Below are 19,989 nucleotides of genomic sequence, written 5' to 3' on the forward strand. Positions count from 1 at the left end.
AATTCGATGAACGTGTTTCGTAGATGAGTTAGTAAGTCACGTTCGATGACCGATTCGAAGATTTTTCTGTTATTAATAAACCAATATTTATATTACGATGTTCATTAAAATGTTTGATGCGTCGTTATATTTTCACGATGGAAGATACACGAGCGCATAAAATTCACTTATTCCTTGTGCAACCAGAGATACGTTTGAACCGGTTCGCCGGAATATCCTGCGACCGCTTGGTAGCCGATGGCTCTGTTTCCTCAGGACTCGAACGACTTAATGTCGCTACCTCTTAGCCTTCATTTTATCTTCTTCGGATTCCGGTTACCTTCGAGTCTTACAAACCCTATAATTTCAATCTTCCGCTTAAAACGCCCCTGTTTCTATATTTTAATATTTCAATTTTCTGCTCTTCATATTGTTAATTTCCTGTATAAAAGAGTAGCATCTACAGAATCGTTAACTGCAAGACATTAAGCGGCATATATTTTCTTAAATGTCGGAGTGTCGTTATCTTACCTGATAAAATTACATTACATATTCATATTACTTCTATTTAATGCCAAACCACATAAGCAATATTTTATTCGAAAAAGAATATAAAACAAGACAAAAACTTCCTTTCTCTACGAATCTTCTATATACATCCAAGATCATCTAAAATTCGTGCAAAATCGTATATCTTTTAAACGACGTTATTCGAGATTGGCGCGGATAACGAGCGTGTAGGAGGACGTTCTTAATTACGTATGAAAAAGAAGGGATCGGAGGAAAGAAGAGAGAAGAGAGAGAACACTAAGGAAATGATCGTGGATCGGGCTTGGTGAGCTCGACTTCCTGGATTTTCTGGAGGCTGGCTCTCTGGCTGGTGGCAGCGGTCATGCATCGTGGCCACGACTTGCATGTACGTCAGGATTCACGTTCGCGCGATTCACCGGCGTTCAAAGCGCATCTCCTCGCGCGGCCCGTGCGTGTCTCGTTGCGCACGGGTATATTAGCGGCAAAGCGTGCGTGTTCATAAACCACGGGGTCGCGTGCGTACCACCACCTGCTGAATTTCGTCTTCACGATACTGTCCTCGCGTATATACTGTCTCTCTTCAGAGGACTAATTAGAGGACAGAAATTTCCTCGGCTTACTTTTTCCTTTCTGGATCATTCAGCTCTTTTCTTCGTACAACCAGAAGATGATGCGTTTGAAAAATGAATTTTGCGGCTCTTTCAATTTGTTCAAGGTTTAGATGTGAAGATCACTAGAAATCCTCTGAGGATGCTGGGATGGAAATTATGCATGTAATTTTGCTAAAACGATCGATAGTTTTTTGAAATAAGAATATTTGGCGTATCGTATGGCGGGTTATATTGGAACGTAATGACTGGAATTTTATTATATAGCATTCATTTTTTGTAACATATATTGAAATATATCAATATACGTACGAATACGTACGACATGTACGAAAATTTAGGAAAACCTGTAAGTGAAGTCATTAGGAAATTATTAAAACCTTCTAGAATTACATATTAGATATCTCATTTGAAATCGTTATAAAGAATTTATATATTTGACATTGCAATAACTTCATAAATTATATATAATTAAATGAAATTTAATTTCCATTATATACACATGTATAATACGTCTCACGATGGGCAAAGACAAGATCGCAGGGTATAGATTACGATACTAGGAAGACGGTGCGTGCAGCTCGACACCGAGCAACTATGTTTTACGATTTCCTCTCGATGAGACTACCGAAGTGGTCTGACTGCAATTAGCCCTTATCTGATCGCATTAAATTTTGATTAGGATCTCACATTTAACGTCTCAATCCTCCAATGATGCGCTCGCGTGAAGTCGCCGTTGCAATTTGGCTGTTGCACTCGAAAAAGCAACGATTATCCCTTTCTCCATTCCATCCACTCGTCTCACGTAACGTTGTATATTGTTAATAATCGCTTAGCCAATGTCGCTAAATTTCATTGCAAGAATAGAATAGAATGGAATATAATATTAGACACACGTACAACGATTACATTTTTGATCGAGTTTCCATTTGCGAAGACATAGATTCATGCACTGATTAATTAGATTTATTAATAACATGCATTCACATTTCAGATTTTTTTCCATCCACGATTTTTTCAGATCAATATTTCATCCAATTAATAGTTTATGAATCTTTCATTGAATTTTACAAACTTTTTTTTATAGAAAACAGGTGAAACGAGGATACTGGCGTTCTTTTCGATACTTCAGCTCCATCGAATGGGAGATAATATTTATACGTAATTTGTTTATGATATATGTACGTGTATGTTATGGCTCTTTTATGTTATCTAAATTATATGATATGAGTAAAAAATCCAAGTTCATTGTTTAACGCTGAACGATTTAAAAATGCTTGAAAAGTGAAACATTGAGGCGTCAGGAATGAAATCGAGATGACCAAGGACCTCATATCGAGAACGCTCAAGCGATGGTCTGCCGTTGAAAAGCGACAAGAGTATTTCTCGTGGTTTCAACTGGTCGAAACGATCGCGGAGGATGTCCTTTCGGGCGCAGGAAGTGGTCGCCTTAAATCAACGGCTCGCAAAGGAAATAGCCAGTGGTAATTGAGCCATAACCCTCGGCCGGCGAACACACAAATATTTCAGCGCCGGGAGCTCGCTCATAATTTAGCCCTCATAATTAAGATGCGCCGCGCAGACTCCGGACCCGCTGGAACCCCCTGCTCGCGTCGTACGCGCGAGAATCCTTGCTCGAAAAAGAACGAGCACGAGGCCACAACCAGTCGTCCCGAAACATCCTCACGAAAACAGATACGACTCAGTCCGGAACGAATTCTTCCGAATCACTTTCACAAACCGACACGATACTTTGACAGGAATCGTTTATCTCTACGCGATGATGGTTTCTCATATGTATTACTTTGTTCTTCTTGCTTTGCGAATCCGAACTTCCATGGATATAACGAAAACGATACGTAGAACCTAAATAGGAATTTCCTTCATCTTCTAAATATTTTAAAGAGTATACTGTACTTTAGATACCTTGTACGCTATATTATATATATATATCTGTCTTGTCTATTTAAATTTTTCCTAAAAGCACAGGCATTCGCAATCCATTCATCAATCACCTACTTCGATATATAATCATAAATAAATAAATAATTAAATAAATACCTCGTGTAAAATTGAGAAGCATTCATTGAATTTCAAACAAGAATATCGATTGCCTAGATATTTAACCTTCCAGTCTAAACACTCTCAACGCCCGAAGATTGCACTTACCCTCGTGAAATAACCGTAAACGCTATTCCTTGTGTCTCAGCGAACCGATCTAAACCACCGTAACACTCTTCCCGCCTAGTTACGTGTAGTATAGCAGCAACAAGCGGAAGAGGAACCCGGCTTCGCGAAGTGATGGCAAAAAGTGTTGCATTAATCAGGACGCAGGCTAGCACGTAGGGGGCGGCGTGGTGGCCGGAGCCACGGTGCAACGATAACGAGGCACGGGGACATAACTCGGTGCGTCCACCGTGTTACGATCTAAGAAAGGGGCCGAGAAATACTGCGACACCGGGACGGCTACCGATGATGCATGTCCCAGAAGTGGCCGAGAGAGGCTGTGCACGCGTATTATGTTACCCGGTGCGACGCACCACCACTCCGTACCGTACGTGCGTCCCGACACACCAGGTCGTGACTCTATCATATTTATGTCCCTGGTCGGCCGTTTTCTCCAGAGGGAACGTCGAAATTCCGGGGGAACGCGGTTTAGATGCGGGACCAGATAAGGGGAGGATCTTCGATGGACGTTCGGTTATCTCCGCCACGGTGTCTAATCAGTCCTCAGTATGTAGGAAAACGAACGGAGGAGAGCGATATTAGGGAGAGAAAGGAACAAGTCGCCGTTCCGATGTACTTTAAGGGCCGATTTCGAAGATACCCTCGCATTCCAACAGTGTAATAGCAGCTGGCCGACTCTACTCGCTGGGTTATCGCCCCGGTTGCCTCGTTAAGCGTCGCTTTTTTTTCTGGTAGCCGGGGGAAAGGATCGTCGCGCGATCGATTTTCAGCTACTTGAAGAGGAGAAGATCGTAGAACGATCGATGGGAGAGGATTGATGCTCCTGGAGGTCTTTGTACGACCTCTATTCATGCGTCCACCGTGTACACGGGTGCTGCTGGAACGAGTGCTTGTTGCCGATGGCTGGTTTAATGACAACGAAAAGAGTGACAGATTGAATGACGCTCATTAGAGGTATTATTCGCGCCTCTGATGGCGGAGGAGCAAGTATTCGCGGGATAGAACGGTGTGAAGAGTACGGTGACGATCGAACGTTGAGTCACGGTGGGAGTGTTAATCCTCTTGAATGATCTCTTAAGATTTACAGTGTAATTCTTCTCGTAAATATTAAAATACTTGACGGAATTGTATAAAATGATAATCGATTCGAATCAATCGTTATCGATCGTAAAAAAATACACGAAAAGTTTGTAAAAGTTAGACTTATAGGAAAATAACAAATGGAATAAAATAAACTATGAAAGATAAAAGTATTTACCTGTTAGTTGGCATTTTATCTAGTAAACGAAACGGATCCAGATAACGATAACGATTCAATGATACGCAAAACGAAGTGAGCATACGTATGGTACAAATAGTTTATTCGTTCGTTCGGAGGTTGAAAAAAAGAGACCGCCAGGATATCTCGATGTCGTAGATCCTATGTGAGATACCACGACCAGCCCGTATTTGTCTCGCGACACCTGCACGTAGGACACTTCATGTATCAGCCGCAGGATGCGAACGGACGCAGCGAGAACACGAATGATAGCTCCTCCGAGCGGCGATATACCTTCTCGCCATTATCAGATTCGCCAGCAATGGCGCCCCGCTAAGAGTCACTTGTCCGTTTGCGTTACAACTACCGTCACATCGACTTTTTTCACCTGTTGGTGTTGGTCGCTATTAATTTTTAATAATCCTCGAACTGCGATGACGATCATTTTCCATGTCCCCTTTAAATTTGCCCGCGTAGTCTCGTAATATTCTTCAATAATACTTTTTCTCCTTTATTACAACATATCTCTTATCTTTTTACCAGATTATTTTTCATTTACTTTCAAATTTTTATTTGTTAAGATATCTATTGAAGATTAAAATTTAATTAATGCGTCGAGATATCAAAAGCACTCGTGATACTTGATAAATACAAAATTATATATAGTTACACTTGATAAATATCACAGAAAGGAGCAATAGTGGCAAAGGAAAATATTAATTGGATTCACTTGCAAGCTCTCGGTGTAAAAATATGCCAAAAATGATTTTCAAGAATCTGACAGGAAATTTTCACCGAAAGGTTCAGATCAAAATTAATTAGCAATAAAAAGCCAGAAACAACATGTTGATGATTGTATTCATTATGCAAACATTTCGTCCCAGAAAGAGAACGACAAAACTTATGAAACAGCCGCACAATCTTATATTCTTTTTGTGAATCCTCCATCATCGTCACGAATTTCACTCAACATTTCATCAAGTATTCTCCGTTATCAAACTCTACCAACGTTACAGTGTACAATTTCAGAGACAGTCGAAACGGTTGAAAGGGTCCCCTGTTCGATACCCTGAGGCGGCAGTCGAAGCTCAGTGGTCCTTAATTCGTACGCATGCCAGAGACGCGTTCGCGTGTGTAAACCTGGTTCTGCATATGCCTCGTATTCGTACGGAGTTTTTACGAGTGGCTCGGCTGTTGGTCATCGTTACTTCATAAGAGGATTCGGCGTAGCCCGGCAGGGGGTCCATCTTGGAGGGACCCGCAAGGTCACGATGAGTCGTGTGTCTACCACAGAATTGCGAGTGTCACCACATAAACCATCCCCGCAAAAGTATCGGGTTACTGCGATTCTCGACCCTCGACTACCCTCCTTCTTCTTCCTGTTCTCCGTGTGCCGTCTCCAGCGATCCTTGGACATGTGCAGATGAACGACTAGATAGATTGTCTCTCTGCGCTTGCTCGTCGAGGTGTTCTTCCACCAGTAACGATTCAGCGTTTCTGTTTTGGTATACGGAGAGTTTGTTGGTGGTTTAGAGGTTTGGGTAGGTTTCGAGGTTTTAAATGGAATTCTCGTCTCTTTAAAGGGAATCATGGGAGGAATGTTAGAAGTTTGAGTATTATGAGCTAAATTATTGAGATCAATGAAGATTTTGGTAGAAGTTTTGACAAATATTTTGTGTCTTTATTGTTATTATTGGGCTAGTAGAATTTTGGATATTAGATTATTGAAAGACTTCTATTATTTCTAATTTAGAATTCAGAGCCTAATCCAGCTTGGATAGGCTTGCATAGGTTTACATGGAATTCCTAATGATTGATAATTTTGGATCCAATCACGATATTTCTCTTACGAATGATTTTATACGAAACAACTTCTAATCTCGATCTATGCTTAGACGATACCGTATGAATCTTAAATCATTCGACCTCATGTAAATACTAATCCAAGCAATACGAATAAAGAGGTATCGAGGGACCAAGAAATGGAACCAAATTGCAGTGGAACATTATATTTTGAGTGTCTTAGTGCCTGAAGATTCGATACAACTAGGAATGGTCGAATCAAGTTCGTCGTAAATTGCTGAGCGCATTGCTAGGCGCAGCGGAGGCGCGGCTGAGTTACAGCCGCGTAACATTGTAATCGTACGTATTTATTGCACCGGCGGAGATGAGCTACGTACCCTCTGGCTAGATACCCCACATATCACAGGACGCAGCGTGTCTTCCCGGCGAGTTTATATTTCCTCAGGCCCGCCTCTTTTTTCCCTTTTTCCTACGTTCTTCGTAGATCAATATTCAGATTAGACTGTTCGGGAGATAAGCACCGGTTCGCGAGGTAATCCCGTGATTATTACTATATATCGTGGGGAAGAAAGGGTTTTATGGCCGATGGTTAGGGCTTGGGCGAGTTACTATTTGAGAAAGAGGAGAAAAAATAATCCGAGTCCTTTTGGACTGAATTTTTTAATGGGATACGATTTTTCTGGGATTGGTACCTCATGGATAACCAGTGAATATTATTGTTTTCTTTGTGTATTTTCTTTTGAAATTTGTAAAATGTAAAATATTTCTGCTTTGAAGTTGAAAATTATTATAATTTCAAGTTAAGTAGTGTATTTTTTATACAACGGTTATTTCGTTGACTTTTTCCAGTCGTTAATCAGATTTTAGCAGTCTTAATTTGACAATTGTATTATTCATACTCTAATAATTCGTCACAATAACGTGTTATGATACTTCAATCATTTTATTGAAATGGATTGTCTATCGTGAATGCTTGCGAAGACTCGTGATTTCTTTCGTTTTATTCTGTGCAGTGATCTTGTTAATAGGTTAACATTGATACCATTCATCTCCCTACTTTCAGTTGCAAAAGAATCATCAATCTATAGTCAAACGTCCACACCAAAAACAAACGATAACCGGAAATCGGCTTCGAGGGCCACTAGATAAATCATTTCTCTAGCTTCCCTTTCGCAACCCGAACAAACACGACCGTGATCCAACGCGTGTCCATTCGATGATGGATGTCAGGACGTTAATCGAGGCTGCTTGCTTCAAAGACTAATCGTTCGGTCGGAAAATCAAGCGTAGCCCTCGCGCCAAACTGCGAAGCTAATAATTCCTAAAGCGAAAAGAAACCGGGGACATAAATTTTCCCCATCTGGCGAGTGGGTGCTCGTAAATGGATATCTCTGGCCATTTTCAGGCCGGATCAATTCGTAATCCGCTCTTGTTCCACTTGTACCCTTAGAGACCAATAGTCGTGTATCGAGTCGGTTCTCGCGTTCGATTCTCGTTCGTTAACCGAATAAAATGAAACGGTAGCCGCGAAAGGCTGCGAAACGACAATCCGGATACAAATTCTGCATCGATAAAGACTGTCCCCTTCTTCCTCGCTGTCTCTTTCGTCGTACTCGACACGATGATATTGTAATCATTTAGCTGCGCAATCAAACACAGTGATAATTATATAGATCGTGATACACAGTAAACGACAAAAACAATATCGAATAAGATCTGTCAAATAAATATTTTGTCTTTACAGATAAATATAAATATACTTCAGATTATTTTAAGTCTGTCGACACGTATTAATCCGACCGTGTCGTTCCGATTACTTTTAACGTGATTGTTTTTCTATCGCTACAAATTCTTTTAAAACTTGAAATTGAAACATCGAAGTTGACACCTGAACTTGTTTTGTCCTCTCCACAGCAAAAGTTTTCCCGCTAATTTTTCAACAAACTCAATTCTTACCATTTACTTACCATTTACATAACCAAAATATCTAAAGATTTCCAGGTAATTCTGTATGGAAATGTTTCTTAAAAATATGATTGTTACTATTAAGAGAGGGCCAAGACTTTTGCACGGCACTGTATATTATATTACGCAACCATCGACGCAACTGCGCACCGTTTTCTCAACGATTGTTCCATGGCACCGTAGGTGCTTGATTAACGTTGCCAACGCGTTTTATCGATACATCAGCCGCGAAGTTTTCACGGTATGCGATTCCAGAGACGTTTCCCTTTTTGGTTTCTTTGTTGCCCGCTGGCTGCCCCCGTGGGGAGGCGATCGGAAGCAGCGATATCGTGGCGACTTGTTCGCTTTGCAACGTTATTGGCGTTGATATCGCCGGTATGACATGTTTATGTCTAATCCAGCCGGGGGATCTTCACCATCGCGACACGTTTGCCCTTGGGGATACTTCTTCCATGTTGGAAATTTTCGTTTCCAAGAGCTTGGTTCCGCTACGCAACCGATGCTAACTTTACCTGGATAGTCTACGTGTTTCCTGTAACCAGAAGGTCGACCAAGCTCTTTTATCTACCGAGAACATTGCGTGTTTCCTCGTTCTCACAATATCATGCTCTGGATTTCCATATGTACCTCTGCAACATTGTTCTTCGTATGCTTCTCGACTCAGGGAATCTCCAGTTACTAAGAGTCTCACTGATTCGATCTCAACACTCTTAGTTTTCCACGATAGAGAATTAGAATATGTATCTCTCGAGGTACTGTGATTTTGTTCTTAATTATTGGGTGTCGTTGGATGATGAATTATAAGTTTGTCTAAAAGACGCAATGAGAGTTACGTAATGAAGTGTTGTAACAGAGGTTGACTGAGATCATTTGGTGGAATTTGAACTGCAGATTCGTCGATAGTATCATTCTGTTATAATTACTGAAAGAAAGCGCGTGTGTATAATTTTAAAATATCAACTCTAGAAAATTTCATTCATTCAACTATCATTCTTTAGTCTATAACCCATTTATCAACGTTCCAACATTCGATGACCATTCATGATTTAATCTCCAACCTTTACCAATCACAAATCTCAATACGTATAATTCTTCTTCGACAAATCTGTAAAAAAAAAAAGCGAAATTTCATTTTAGAAAGTGCCTCGTCAGCGGAAGTTCGACAGTGTATATCATTTTATTACAGACGGCCCGCGAGCGGAAGTAACGGCTAGGTTTACTGAATGATTCGCTGAATAATCTTTTCGTAACAGCGGCTGGGCTTGTCTCGGCCCGCTGCATTTTCTTGTTGATTTTCTCGCGTCGTCTGCGCGCAGACTAACCAATGGTTGCGCGTTTTATTTTATGAATAATGTAGCTACGGGCTACCGGGCGGATACGCCGCGGATCTCCCCCGACGGCGGAGGACACGCACACGCGTGGGTCGCCGGCGGCGACGCGGCGCGGTGTTCGAGCATTAATCTGGATCACGGTATTCTTGCATTATCGTTCATCTTCCTTGATGGTTGGATACCGGACAGGCCTATCCCGACAAGATTTTCACCGCGTTCCTGTCACCGCGACTTTCATTGCCGCGCGTCTCGCTTCACTTGCTGCCACTCCGGTCTGTAACGATCTCTATTTGAGTAGAAATGAAGCGTAGAATGGTATATATGGAAAATGGTAAATGTATGGTGTGATGGGGAACTGGTTCTGCTATTCGAAGGGTGGTTTTGTTTTTATGTAAGGAGCTAGAGAGCTGTAGGATACAGTAAGATACGATATCTATTGGTACAAAATTTTAACAGAATAACCGCAATAGCTTTGGTTAAGTTATTTATCGTACGGGTACGTCACGCATTCGATAAACAAATAAAAACCATTATGAAGAAATATCAGTTTGTAATATGAATATATTCGTCCTGTTTTCTCTATTTATACAGGGTGGTTGGTAACTGGTGGTACAAGCGGAAAGGGGGTGATTCTACGCGAAAAAAGAAGTCGAAAATATGCAATAAAAATTTTTCGTTCGAGGCTTTGTTTTCGAGAAAATCGACTTTGAATTTTCGCTCGGTACTGCACTTTATCACGTCTCGTTATAACGAATCTCACTGTAAATCGTTGTCTCGATTGACGTTATTTTTTTGATTTTTAAACTTTTTTAATTTTTAAATTTTTGTTCTATATTTTCGACTTCTTTTTTCGCCCCCTTTCCGCTTGTACCGCCAGTTACCAACCACCCTGTATAATAAATATAGAAACAAGGCGAACTTATGTTACTAAATTACCCAGTATTAAATTAGATACATTAATTAAAATTACAGTGTAAGAAATATCGAAGTAAGTTGCGTTTCGTACCTGGCGTGTCTCAAAATCTTCCTTTCTGCTACTTTTCTCTTTCAACAACCCAGTCACGTTTCCAATGAGGACGGTAGCCACGATCGTCGAATCTTGTCGATTAGATTCGCGGCCGTAGGAAGGACAGAAGCAGATCGTTTATCGGTGGATGCATTAATTACACCCGGGATTCCAGTCGAGGTGGACATGCCTTTATCGTGAAAATAATAATTTACAGCATCGTGAGGCCTGTCCTCTTAATCCCTGCGCGGCTTGTCAACGGCCTCCGCTTTAACATACGACGCTGCTGAACGAATAGAAGCGGGACTGGATCTTTTTGAATGTCCGCACGCGGCCTGACAAATGCCACGAGAACACGACACAATATCGAAGAAAACGTCTTCCACGATTCCGAAAAATTTTACACGAGAACATACTCTTTTCGAGAAGTCAACATTTCAATGATAACGTCACATTGATATTTGTTTAGAAATATTCTTGGCACATTTTATCCATTTCTTAAGTATTTTACGAATCATTATTCTTATCGTATTTAGGTTTTTCAAACAAACGTAAAGAATATGGTAATAATATAGGACACTTATTTTGTCTTTTGATATAGAAAGTTTCATGATAGTTAAAAAAGGAAAAATGCAGAAAAGTTGACATCGTATGAAAAGTAATCTGATTCTGATTGCGATTTGTAAAGTTGGATGTGAATTCTAGTAATACAATTTAGGGAAAATGATCACTCTTTCCATCTTCTACTTCCGATGACAGGTCATTGTTCATAGCGAAATTATTCTTTCGATAAAACATCGATTACTTTCACGACTTACCATTTCGTTTTAACATTTCTGCAAGAGTCTTAACGATGTGGTTATGAGAATTCAGCAAGAGCGGCTGGCTAGAATTTGTGAATACATTACAAAGAAATTACTGGAATGTTTAATCGAGCGAAGGACTTTGAATTTCTTACAATTTTTGGATTGCAGGTTGCAGCTTGTGAAATCTTAACGACGTTTGGCTTGCACGCTTCTTCGTTTAATGGCGAATCTTCATTAGAGATATGTTAAGTGTTTCGTACAGTAGTTTGGAATGTTCCTACTCGTATCACAAGTGTAAGCGATGCAATTGCCTGTAGGCAAAATTTACATAATACAAAACGCTTAAAAAGTTTTAACATAACAACCAAGTACAGAAAAAACTGTTTAAGAGTAAAAACCTGGACAAGATCATAACTTTTACGAACTACTTCTTTAGAGAAATATTAAGATAATGGTTAATATAATCCAAATAAGCTACAATCCTATGAAAACTATTCAAGCTTAACTCCATTTCTTCCAAATCTCTATCAAAAGTTATTTGGCAAAGTAATCATAATCAAACCTTCAGAAACATCTCTCCAACTGTACCAAACTCAACACGATCTCCTCCTTGTGCCTACCAACAATCGTACAAAGAGAAACAGGAACCAAAATGAAAAAAAGAAAAAAGAGAAAATACCCAACATTGTATAGTGTATAAAAAAATCACCCTCAGAAGCGTGCGAGAAGAACGAGAACCGCGGGGTGCAAAGGTCGAAGGATGAAGACGTGTGGAGTCTTACATCTTTCTCGAGACGGCACGTGAGAAATCGCGGCCTCTGCGGGGCTCGTGTCCTCGCGGGCATCTCTCGAGGGCCAAAGAAAGCGAACCGAAAAGAAAGCGGTCGCAACGAGGCTACGAACCAAAAGAAGCTGGACGAGGAGGGAAGAAAGAAAGAGAGAAAGAAAGAAAGAAAAGGAAATGGAAACGGAGGGAGAGAATATCCACGTGGTCGACGGATGCAACGAGTGTGCGAACGCGCGGCAAGTGGTCTCAGCGCCGCGCGAGTAGTTCGCGTATTATAAAAGATTTCCGACTCTTTGTGGCGGACTGGGTACGATCCGTTTAGGAGCCGGGCGAAAAAGCGAGGCTCTGGCCGCGCTTAGAATACCGCGGCAACTCGCATTGTATAATAATGTATCGCATATGGCGCATCTTGTAAAACTCTGCGGGCGTCCCCCCACCGTGCCTTGTGGAACCAGGATGAGCGTGGAAGGACGGATGGAAGCGCGTGAATGAGGTTATTCCCGGTCGTGGAGCTCGTTCATTCATCCATCGGCGGGACAGCCCTCGTGGGGAGGCTGAAGACAGTGTCGACCAACGGCAAGGAATAGCCAAAACCAACTCTACCCTACTTACCTTCACGGATTTTTCTCTTTGCTGTAAATACCTTGCGGGTTTCCGACGGTTTCGTGAGGTGTTTGGGCTTGAAGAGGATGTACGAGTCTTATGGAGGAAGACTGATGGATTAATGAAGTGGAAAGTTGGGGTTTCTGATCAGTTGGAGAGATTGATGACAAGACAGAATCATTCGAGTTCATAATAATTGAGTAATTGATAAATATTTACTTATAATACGCGTCATTTGCAATTTCCATTAATATATTATCGATGGAAATTTTCTATAAGTGCTGTAACAATTTCTATAATTTCTCTATGTCAAATCAAACTACTCCTCAACCCCTACGGAATACCATCAACATCAAACTACACCGCACTTCAAACTAAATTAATCCTCTTCCTCAATTTCACATTCAACTGAACAGGCTCCTCCAATCGAGTTAGAAAAATATTCGGTCCCCAAGCGAGTCCGACAAGTAGACTCGATTCAAAGTTCCATTCAAGCGTCGACGGGAGTTAGCGTCAAGCCGTGTCAACACCTCTTCACAGGGACACGGCCAAAACGACTTGAACGCCAGCGATGAAAGTAGCCAGTCATTCGGCACCCTGCCTTCAACGATGGGTGCCAAAGGTTTCGACGAATAACGTTGCACAGTAGAACATAGTCTTCGAGTCGAAGGGATTTAACCTGGTCCCTGGTAAAACCTAAACCTAATCTAATGGATTAGGCGCGGCGTATCTACTAGTCGTCGAGGGTCTCTTGACTCGAGACACATTGTTATCGTTGTTCTGATCCTATTGACAGCCCCAATCCTGCTACACATATAGAATACAATGGCTGCGGTAGTCTGGTTTGCGCTCAGCAGGATAACTCCGCGTATTTTTGTCTAATCGGATCCATTCGAGCATGTTGGGTAACCGATTGGCCCTCTTTCGAGTTATACAATAGCAGTTTCATCTTTGCTATTCTTCCTCTGAGGATTGTTGAAGGTGTTTGTTAGGGGAAAAAAAGCTTTTGTTATCGCTCGTTGCTTTTCTGCAAAATTTAGGTATGTAATAAAACAAATATGTTAGAACCTTTATTAACTCATTTAGTTTTATACAGCGAGATAACGTGTAGAGGTTGCGTACATGCAACGTTATGACAATTAGATTACATTCTTCCTCCTTTTCCTTCTTTTTCTTTTTCGTTTTATTTTGGATGTAAATATCTGTTTCGGGAAAATTGAATATATAATATTAAGTAATTTGATTTGTTGTTCATTTATTGTTATTAATAGAATGTAACGTATATTAATTAAGAAGAAACTTTATTTGTTAAATTGCTTGGTAGAGTAAAGACAGTTTAAACAAGCTTTATGTAGATTTAATGCACTATACAGACCGTGTTAATGGAGATACTAGATGAATGGGTTTTTTAAATCTTGTTTGCATTTCATTGTGTTATCGAACAGGGTATGCATCGAACGTGTTCCCTTTTCGAGACGAGAATACCGAGCAAACCGAGTCGTTGTTCCATCGAGAAACAACGAAACTCGTTACGCGGAGTCTGGCTTGCTTTTCCGTTACGCGATATCTGATCGTTATTCCCCATTTTCTCGTTTTCCAATTGCTGAGATCGTTGCTCCGCAGTGCGTGCACGATTTCTCGTGGCCACATCCTCCTTTTGTTTTCCCGCATTTCCCTATTCATTCCATCAATATCGCGTCGATCTCAGAAAAATCATTGTCTGGCTACGCGTGTTGACATGATTCCAGGGAGATCAAAAGAAAAACCGTCTCTTCTTTAAAATAGTCTCTACTTCAACCTCACGCTTTTACACAATTCACCTTTCTTTGAATCATAGTTTAAAACATATTGTAAGAAAATTTAGTAATCTGTAACGTTACCTAAATTTATTTGCATATACTCGATTTTCTCTGCGATATTTTTCAAAGCGATGCACTGTTCCCTTTATTCAGGTCCCAAGTAATAGAGAGGCGTTTCTCTTTATTTCAGATACAAATAAAAATATCTAAACGATATACACGAACAATAATTTCAGCGACAGTTGTGTATAACATTAGGACCAAGCCATTTTTCTCATTATCCTTCAAACATTCGTCTCACCAAACACCTCAAAGACTAACCAATGACCCAGGTTCGAGAATCGTTCTACATACGTCTGAAACACCATGATTATGCCTACCATATATTTCTATATGGTGCGGAGCAACTTAACGGAGACTGGATCCGACGTGGCATCAGGGTTATAAGATCGGGCACGTCTCTATCTAGGTTCTTTAGTACGGCTGCGAGGCGACGTAATATATTTGGGAGGAGGTGGAGAGTGAGATAGGTGGTTAGGTAGGTAGCCGTGGTGGATGTCGGGTAGATAGTCGACTGGCTTCGGTAATGGAGACTGCAGGGTGCCGCTAATGCAGTAGCGATGTCACGGTGCCCGTTGCATCGGCATATTCCTTCCCTTTCCGCCCTTTTGCTTCACCGCGGTTTACCATACGTGTCCCTTGCCTACCTTCGCGATATCACTGAGTTTCTATGTGTCGCCTCTGTCTCTGTTCCACTTCGATCCACGTTCGTGCCACGGACACTTCTCTGGCGGTGGCTGTTTATCTGCTTGCTGGTTGACTTTTTCCTTTCTTTCATTTTTTTCTCCTTTTTTTCTCTCTCGATTTAACGGAACCCTATCTGTGGGACACGGTGGATATCTCGGACGATGAGAAACATTCCCCATGCGGATGTGTTTGTATCGTTTAAAGTGAATGGAAAAATGGGCGCCGCCTGCATCCCGCAGTTACGATAATTTCTTGGTTATTTTTGTCATGGCCGCCGGTTCGATCTGTTTGTATGTATCCCGGTGTCGGCGGGCGTTGTACCAACGTCGCCCGATTTCTTGCCCTGTTAATTGGCCGGTTTAGTTCCAAAGATATGCCCCGCGGACCAAAAGCGGCGTAACTTTGCTAGAACGTTTAGTTACCCTGGCTTTTTAACCGGGCTGTGTGATCGTCCTGCAAATTGGGAGCTTAAAGATCGGGCTACTTTAGGCCAAGTTATTGCCCGTTGAAACATCATATTATTTTAGAGATATATTATATGTATGTAAAACAACATTTATGTCGTTATTATCATATATATTTAAAACTGTCACTTACGTTACAGGGATTATTCGATAATTACAAAAGAATTCTTTTAAACCATCCCAATATGTATATGAATGAGATATTTTATCGCACAGTCGTTCATATGGCGCTTTCAACAAGATACTTCAAATCTACCTCAATATGTTATCCATAGCTAATTAGAGCTAAAGCAACACAATAAAAATAAGCAAATATATAGGGTATAATCACGATTTTGTCTTAATAAAAGAACACGTTGATATTGCTGAAAAATATGAACGTTTTTATGATAGTGATTGAAGAAAAAAGAAACGAACTTAAAATTACCTACATTTTAAGGAATGAAATGTCTCATTCATAAATTCAAGTATAAAAATCAATTAAAATACCTCACTTTTAAGTACCAGAAAATTAATCTTCCTTGTTTAATGATTATTCTCAAAAGAAAATACATTGTCTCCACATATATAACTTTAAATCTAAACTTTTTTCAGAATGTTTGGCAGTATGAAACGATGTGCCCGATGCCACGCAGCGATCCTGGCCTCGGAGCTGGTGATGCGAGCCAGAGACTTGGTGTTCCATGTCCGTTGCTTCTCATGTGCCGCCTGCGCGGTTCCGCTGACCAAGGGCGATCACTTCGGGATGAGGGATGGTGCAGTGCTCTGTCGATTGCATTACGAGATGGGCGCGGAGCTGCACCCGTCCCAGAGTCCTCCAGTTCCGGTTTATCCACCCGGTCCGCACTATCCCGGACAACCGTTCCCCTCGCCGGAATTCCTTCACCACCATCATCATCATCCCTCCCATCCGTCTCATCCGCATCACTCGATGCATCCTCAGCATCCCCACAGCCACGTAAGCCCGGTACCGCTTCAGCCTTCGACGCCATCCATACCCGACGCAGGCTCACCACCCAAGGTACCGTACTTCAATGGCGCCGCCGTCGTGCCGCCGCCAAGACAGAAGGGTAGGCCTAGGAAGAGGAAACCCAAGGATCTCGAAGCTATGACCGCCAACATAGGTGAGTGTCGTTACCCGTATCTGATCAAAAGTTTTGGAGGAAAACGAAGATGTGTTTGATGGAAGAAACGAACTACAGAGTAATTTGTTTTATCGTAAAGCCGTAGTTTTTTGAATCCTTAATTTCTAAGTCATAATTCTCGTATAGGCTCGTGTTTAAGCGCTACGCTTAATCTCCTATTAATTTTATGATTAATTTCTTTAAATTTTTGGCTAAACAATCTTTCAAGGTAATTCTAAATTAACTGATTCTTTACATTTTTAGCTTCCATGTAACACGTAGCAGCAAAATATATTTATACAGTGATAGCTATATTTCTCGATCACTTGTCACTTCCATCGAGTTATGTGACTTAGAAAGAAGAATTTGTGCCTGCGAATTATCTGGATCGTTTCTTCCATCGAGCATAATCCAGTGTTTTAGAATATTCGAAGGGAACTTGGTCGCATTGTTTTTCGTTATTCTTCCGAAGCGTATTATTTTGTTTTGTATCGCATGCTGTTGGACGATTTTGCGGGCATCCTAACAGCTGCAAAGTGATTCATCGCTTTCTCGGTTGCACCACGTACCAGATTTATAAAAAGCTTTGCACATTGTCCCTCGAGGAATGCAAAAGTTATTTTAGAGAAATTCTTCACGCGCGAATTAACATTCTGGCAGCGAATAGTATACGTATGTGTAGACACGTTTCAGAGATTCGATCGCAAATGAAGGTGAAACGTACCCGATAGAACAGATGCAAATTGGAATAGAAACACGTTGTACGAGCATTGTGCTGGAATGTATCACGCAATAATCATGGTTTGCAATTAGAAAGCACGAGACGTGTAACTCCGCAAAATTGCTGTACGATTTTTTGGACCGTGAAGTGGTCGAATGTTTGCTTAACAAGAAAATATCGCAAACCGCGTCAGTAGCTTTGAAAAACGAGGCGCTCAGTGTTGTTGAACTTCTCATCTTGAAAAATTAATAGCACGAAAACTGCGTGCCTATCGCAATTCAATTAAGCTGTGCTAAAACATTGTAATTCGTCAATGAGTCATTATTTTTGCTCCATTAAATTAACGTTTATTACTTTTAACGTTGTTATACCGAAACACACGCCAGAAAATTCTCTCTATCGTTGTGTTAACCTTTGAACCACTTTTATCTATACAAATTAGGCAATCTAACTTTATTAACAATCAATAACGCTAATCTTATTTATCAAAATTTGAGTCGTCCCTGATATAAGATCAATTAATATTCATATATTCTCTGTATTTAATTAATCTAAGATAAGAAAGAACGCGTTCCGTTTAGCCGCAGCACAAAACGAGTTATTAATGATGAATATGGAAAGCTATAGCTCGATAAGACAATGACACAATTGCTGTATTACGAACAAGTAATGATATTTAAAAGATATATCTCGAGTTTTAATATTACCAACGATCTTCTTAATTATCAGAAGGTTGCCTCATATTATATTCGACTTAACTTAATGACTTTAATCAAATCAACGTGGAAGACTCCGCCTGCAATAAAGTAGATATCACATAAAATTACGAGCAACTCCTATTTCTTCATTCCAAACAATCAATGTTACCTAAGACTTAGAAGATACTTCATCTTAATTTCATCGACGTTCTTCTTAACTACGTAGCAATCCAAATTGTCCACATAACCGCTTCGAATCACCATATAGAGACTTCATGCCAACTCGCATTTAACCATTCCTCTGCATCCATGTTTTAAGAACAGTTCCAAAGTGTACCTAGATCAGGTCCGAGGATTTTCAATCGTCGGTGTCGGGGCACGATCGCGATCGCGTGCACGAAAATTCTTACACGAGCTGCAGGGTCCCGGATCGGTGGACGTTGGTACGAGGGCCTCGGCCACGCGGTCAGAGATCGCGCGGTACGCGCACGTAACACGACGAATCCCCGAGAGGTGTGTGCTCCGCCGGTGATTTACGGGCGCGCGTGGGCGCGTGGTGTTTGCCACCGAACCCTGATAAAATTTGTCGCCGCGACATAAATTCACGAATCCAATCCCAACAAAGCGTGTACGTGTCGCGCGTGGGCAGCGCGCCGCGGCAGCTTCCTTCTCCGCCTTCGAGAACTTAATTTCGATTGTTGACCGACCGTGGGAACAGAGGAGGGACCAGAGACGAGTCGCCTCGACGAACCACCGGCCGTGCGCCGTTCTCTACCCCGGGACCAGTTCCTCTGCTTTTCTTTTTGTTCCTTCATTTTCTTCCTCTTTCTTTCTTCTCTGGGTCCTTTTCTTTTGGCTGTTTCCTGTGAAAAAGATCTCGTGGTTCGTGTCCGCGAACGATGATGTCTCGACACGGGACCCACGGATGACTGGAAATTATTTGTTCTGTTTGCTGGTTGGATAGCCTCGCGCGAGAATTTATCGTTTGAAATAAAATAATTTGATAGGGGGGGCCTTCGTCGATTGGACCTTTTTCGCTGGCAAGGTCGTCGGGCCTCTTCGACTAGAATTTCTTCCAGTTTTTCCTTTTATCTCGAGGTGTGCTTGGTTTTAGAACGTGTGGCGGTCGTTTGACAATGTTTCAGATCGAGAAGACGAGGTTGTGTTGAATTTTTTTGCGAGATATTTCCAACTCGTCTAACCTTGGAATTAATACAATTTCTAAGATATGCTAGCTCTTCCTACTTCAGCTATTTATACTTTTTACTATCTGATACGATTGATGGTCTGATACGATGATTTAAAAGATTGAATCTATTCAGTAACAAATTTGATCTTATCAGAAGTGATTGTTACAATAATGAAAATATGTTGTTCAACAATCTGAACTCCATTTTTTCATAAAATACATCATGAAGCATGATTGTATAGTATAGAGTCGTAAAATGCTTTAATAGTATAAAAATAGGATAGAGAATATCGATACTCTCTCACGGTTCCAAATAATCGTCTAACGCGGTAATTAGAGATTCTCATAAGATCTCCGTGAGATCTAGAAGTTCATCAACTGAG

General features: G+C 41.0%; 1 protein-coding gene across 2 annotated transcripts in view; it reads left to right on the forward strand.

The window, feature by feature from the left end:
- The window catches only part of LOC117206266 (protein apterous-like), a 54,425-nt gene that overhangs the window by 26,440 nt on the left and 7,996 nt on the right, over positions 1-19,989 (forward strand). For both annotated transcript variants that reach the window (XM_033445438.1, XM_033445437.1), the window contains exon 4: positions 16,469-16,998. In XM_033445438.1, coding sequence (XP_033301329.1) covers positions 16,469-16,998 — 530 coding nt within the window. The remainder of the gene's footprint in view (positions 1-16,468; positions 16,999-19,989) is intronic.

This window comes from Bombus bifarius, unplaced genomic scaffold (genome assembly GCF_011952205.1).
Source record: "Bombus bifarius isolate JDL3187 unplaced genomic scaffold, Bbif_JDL3187 scf7180000008000, whole genome shotgun sequence".
In the NCBI taxonomy this organism is placed as follows: Eukaryota; Metazoa; Arthropoda; class Insecta; order Hymenoptera; family Apidae; genus Bombus; species Bombus bifarius.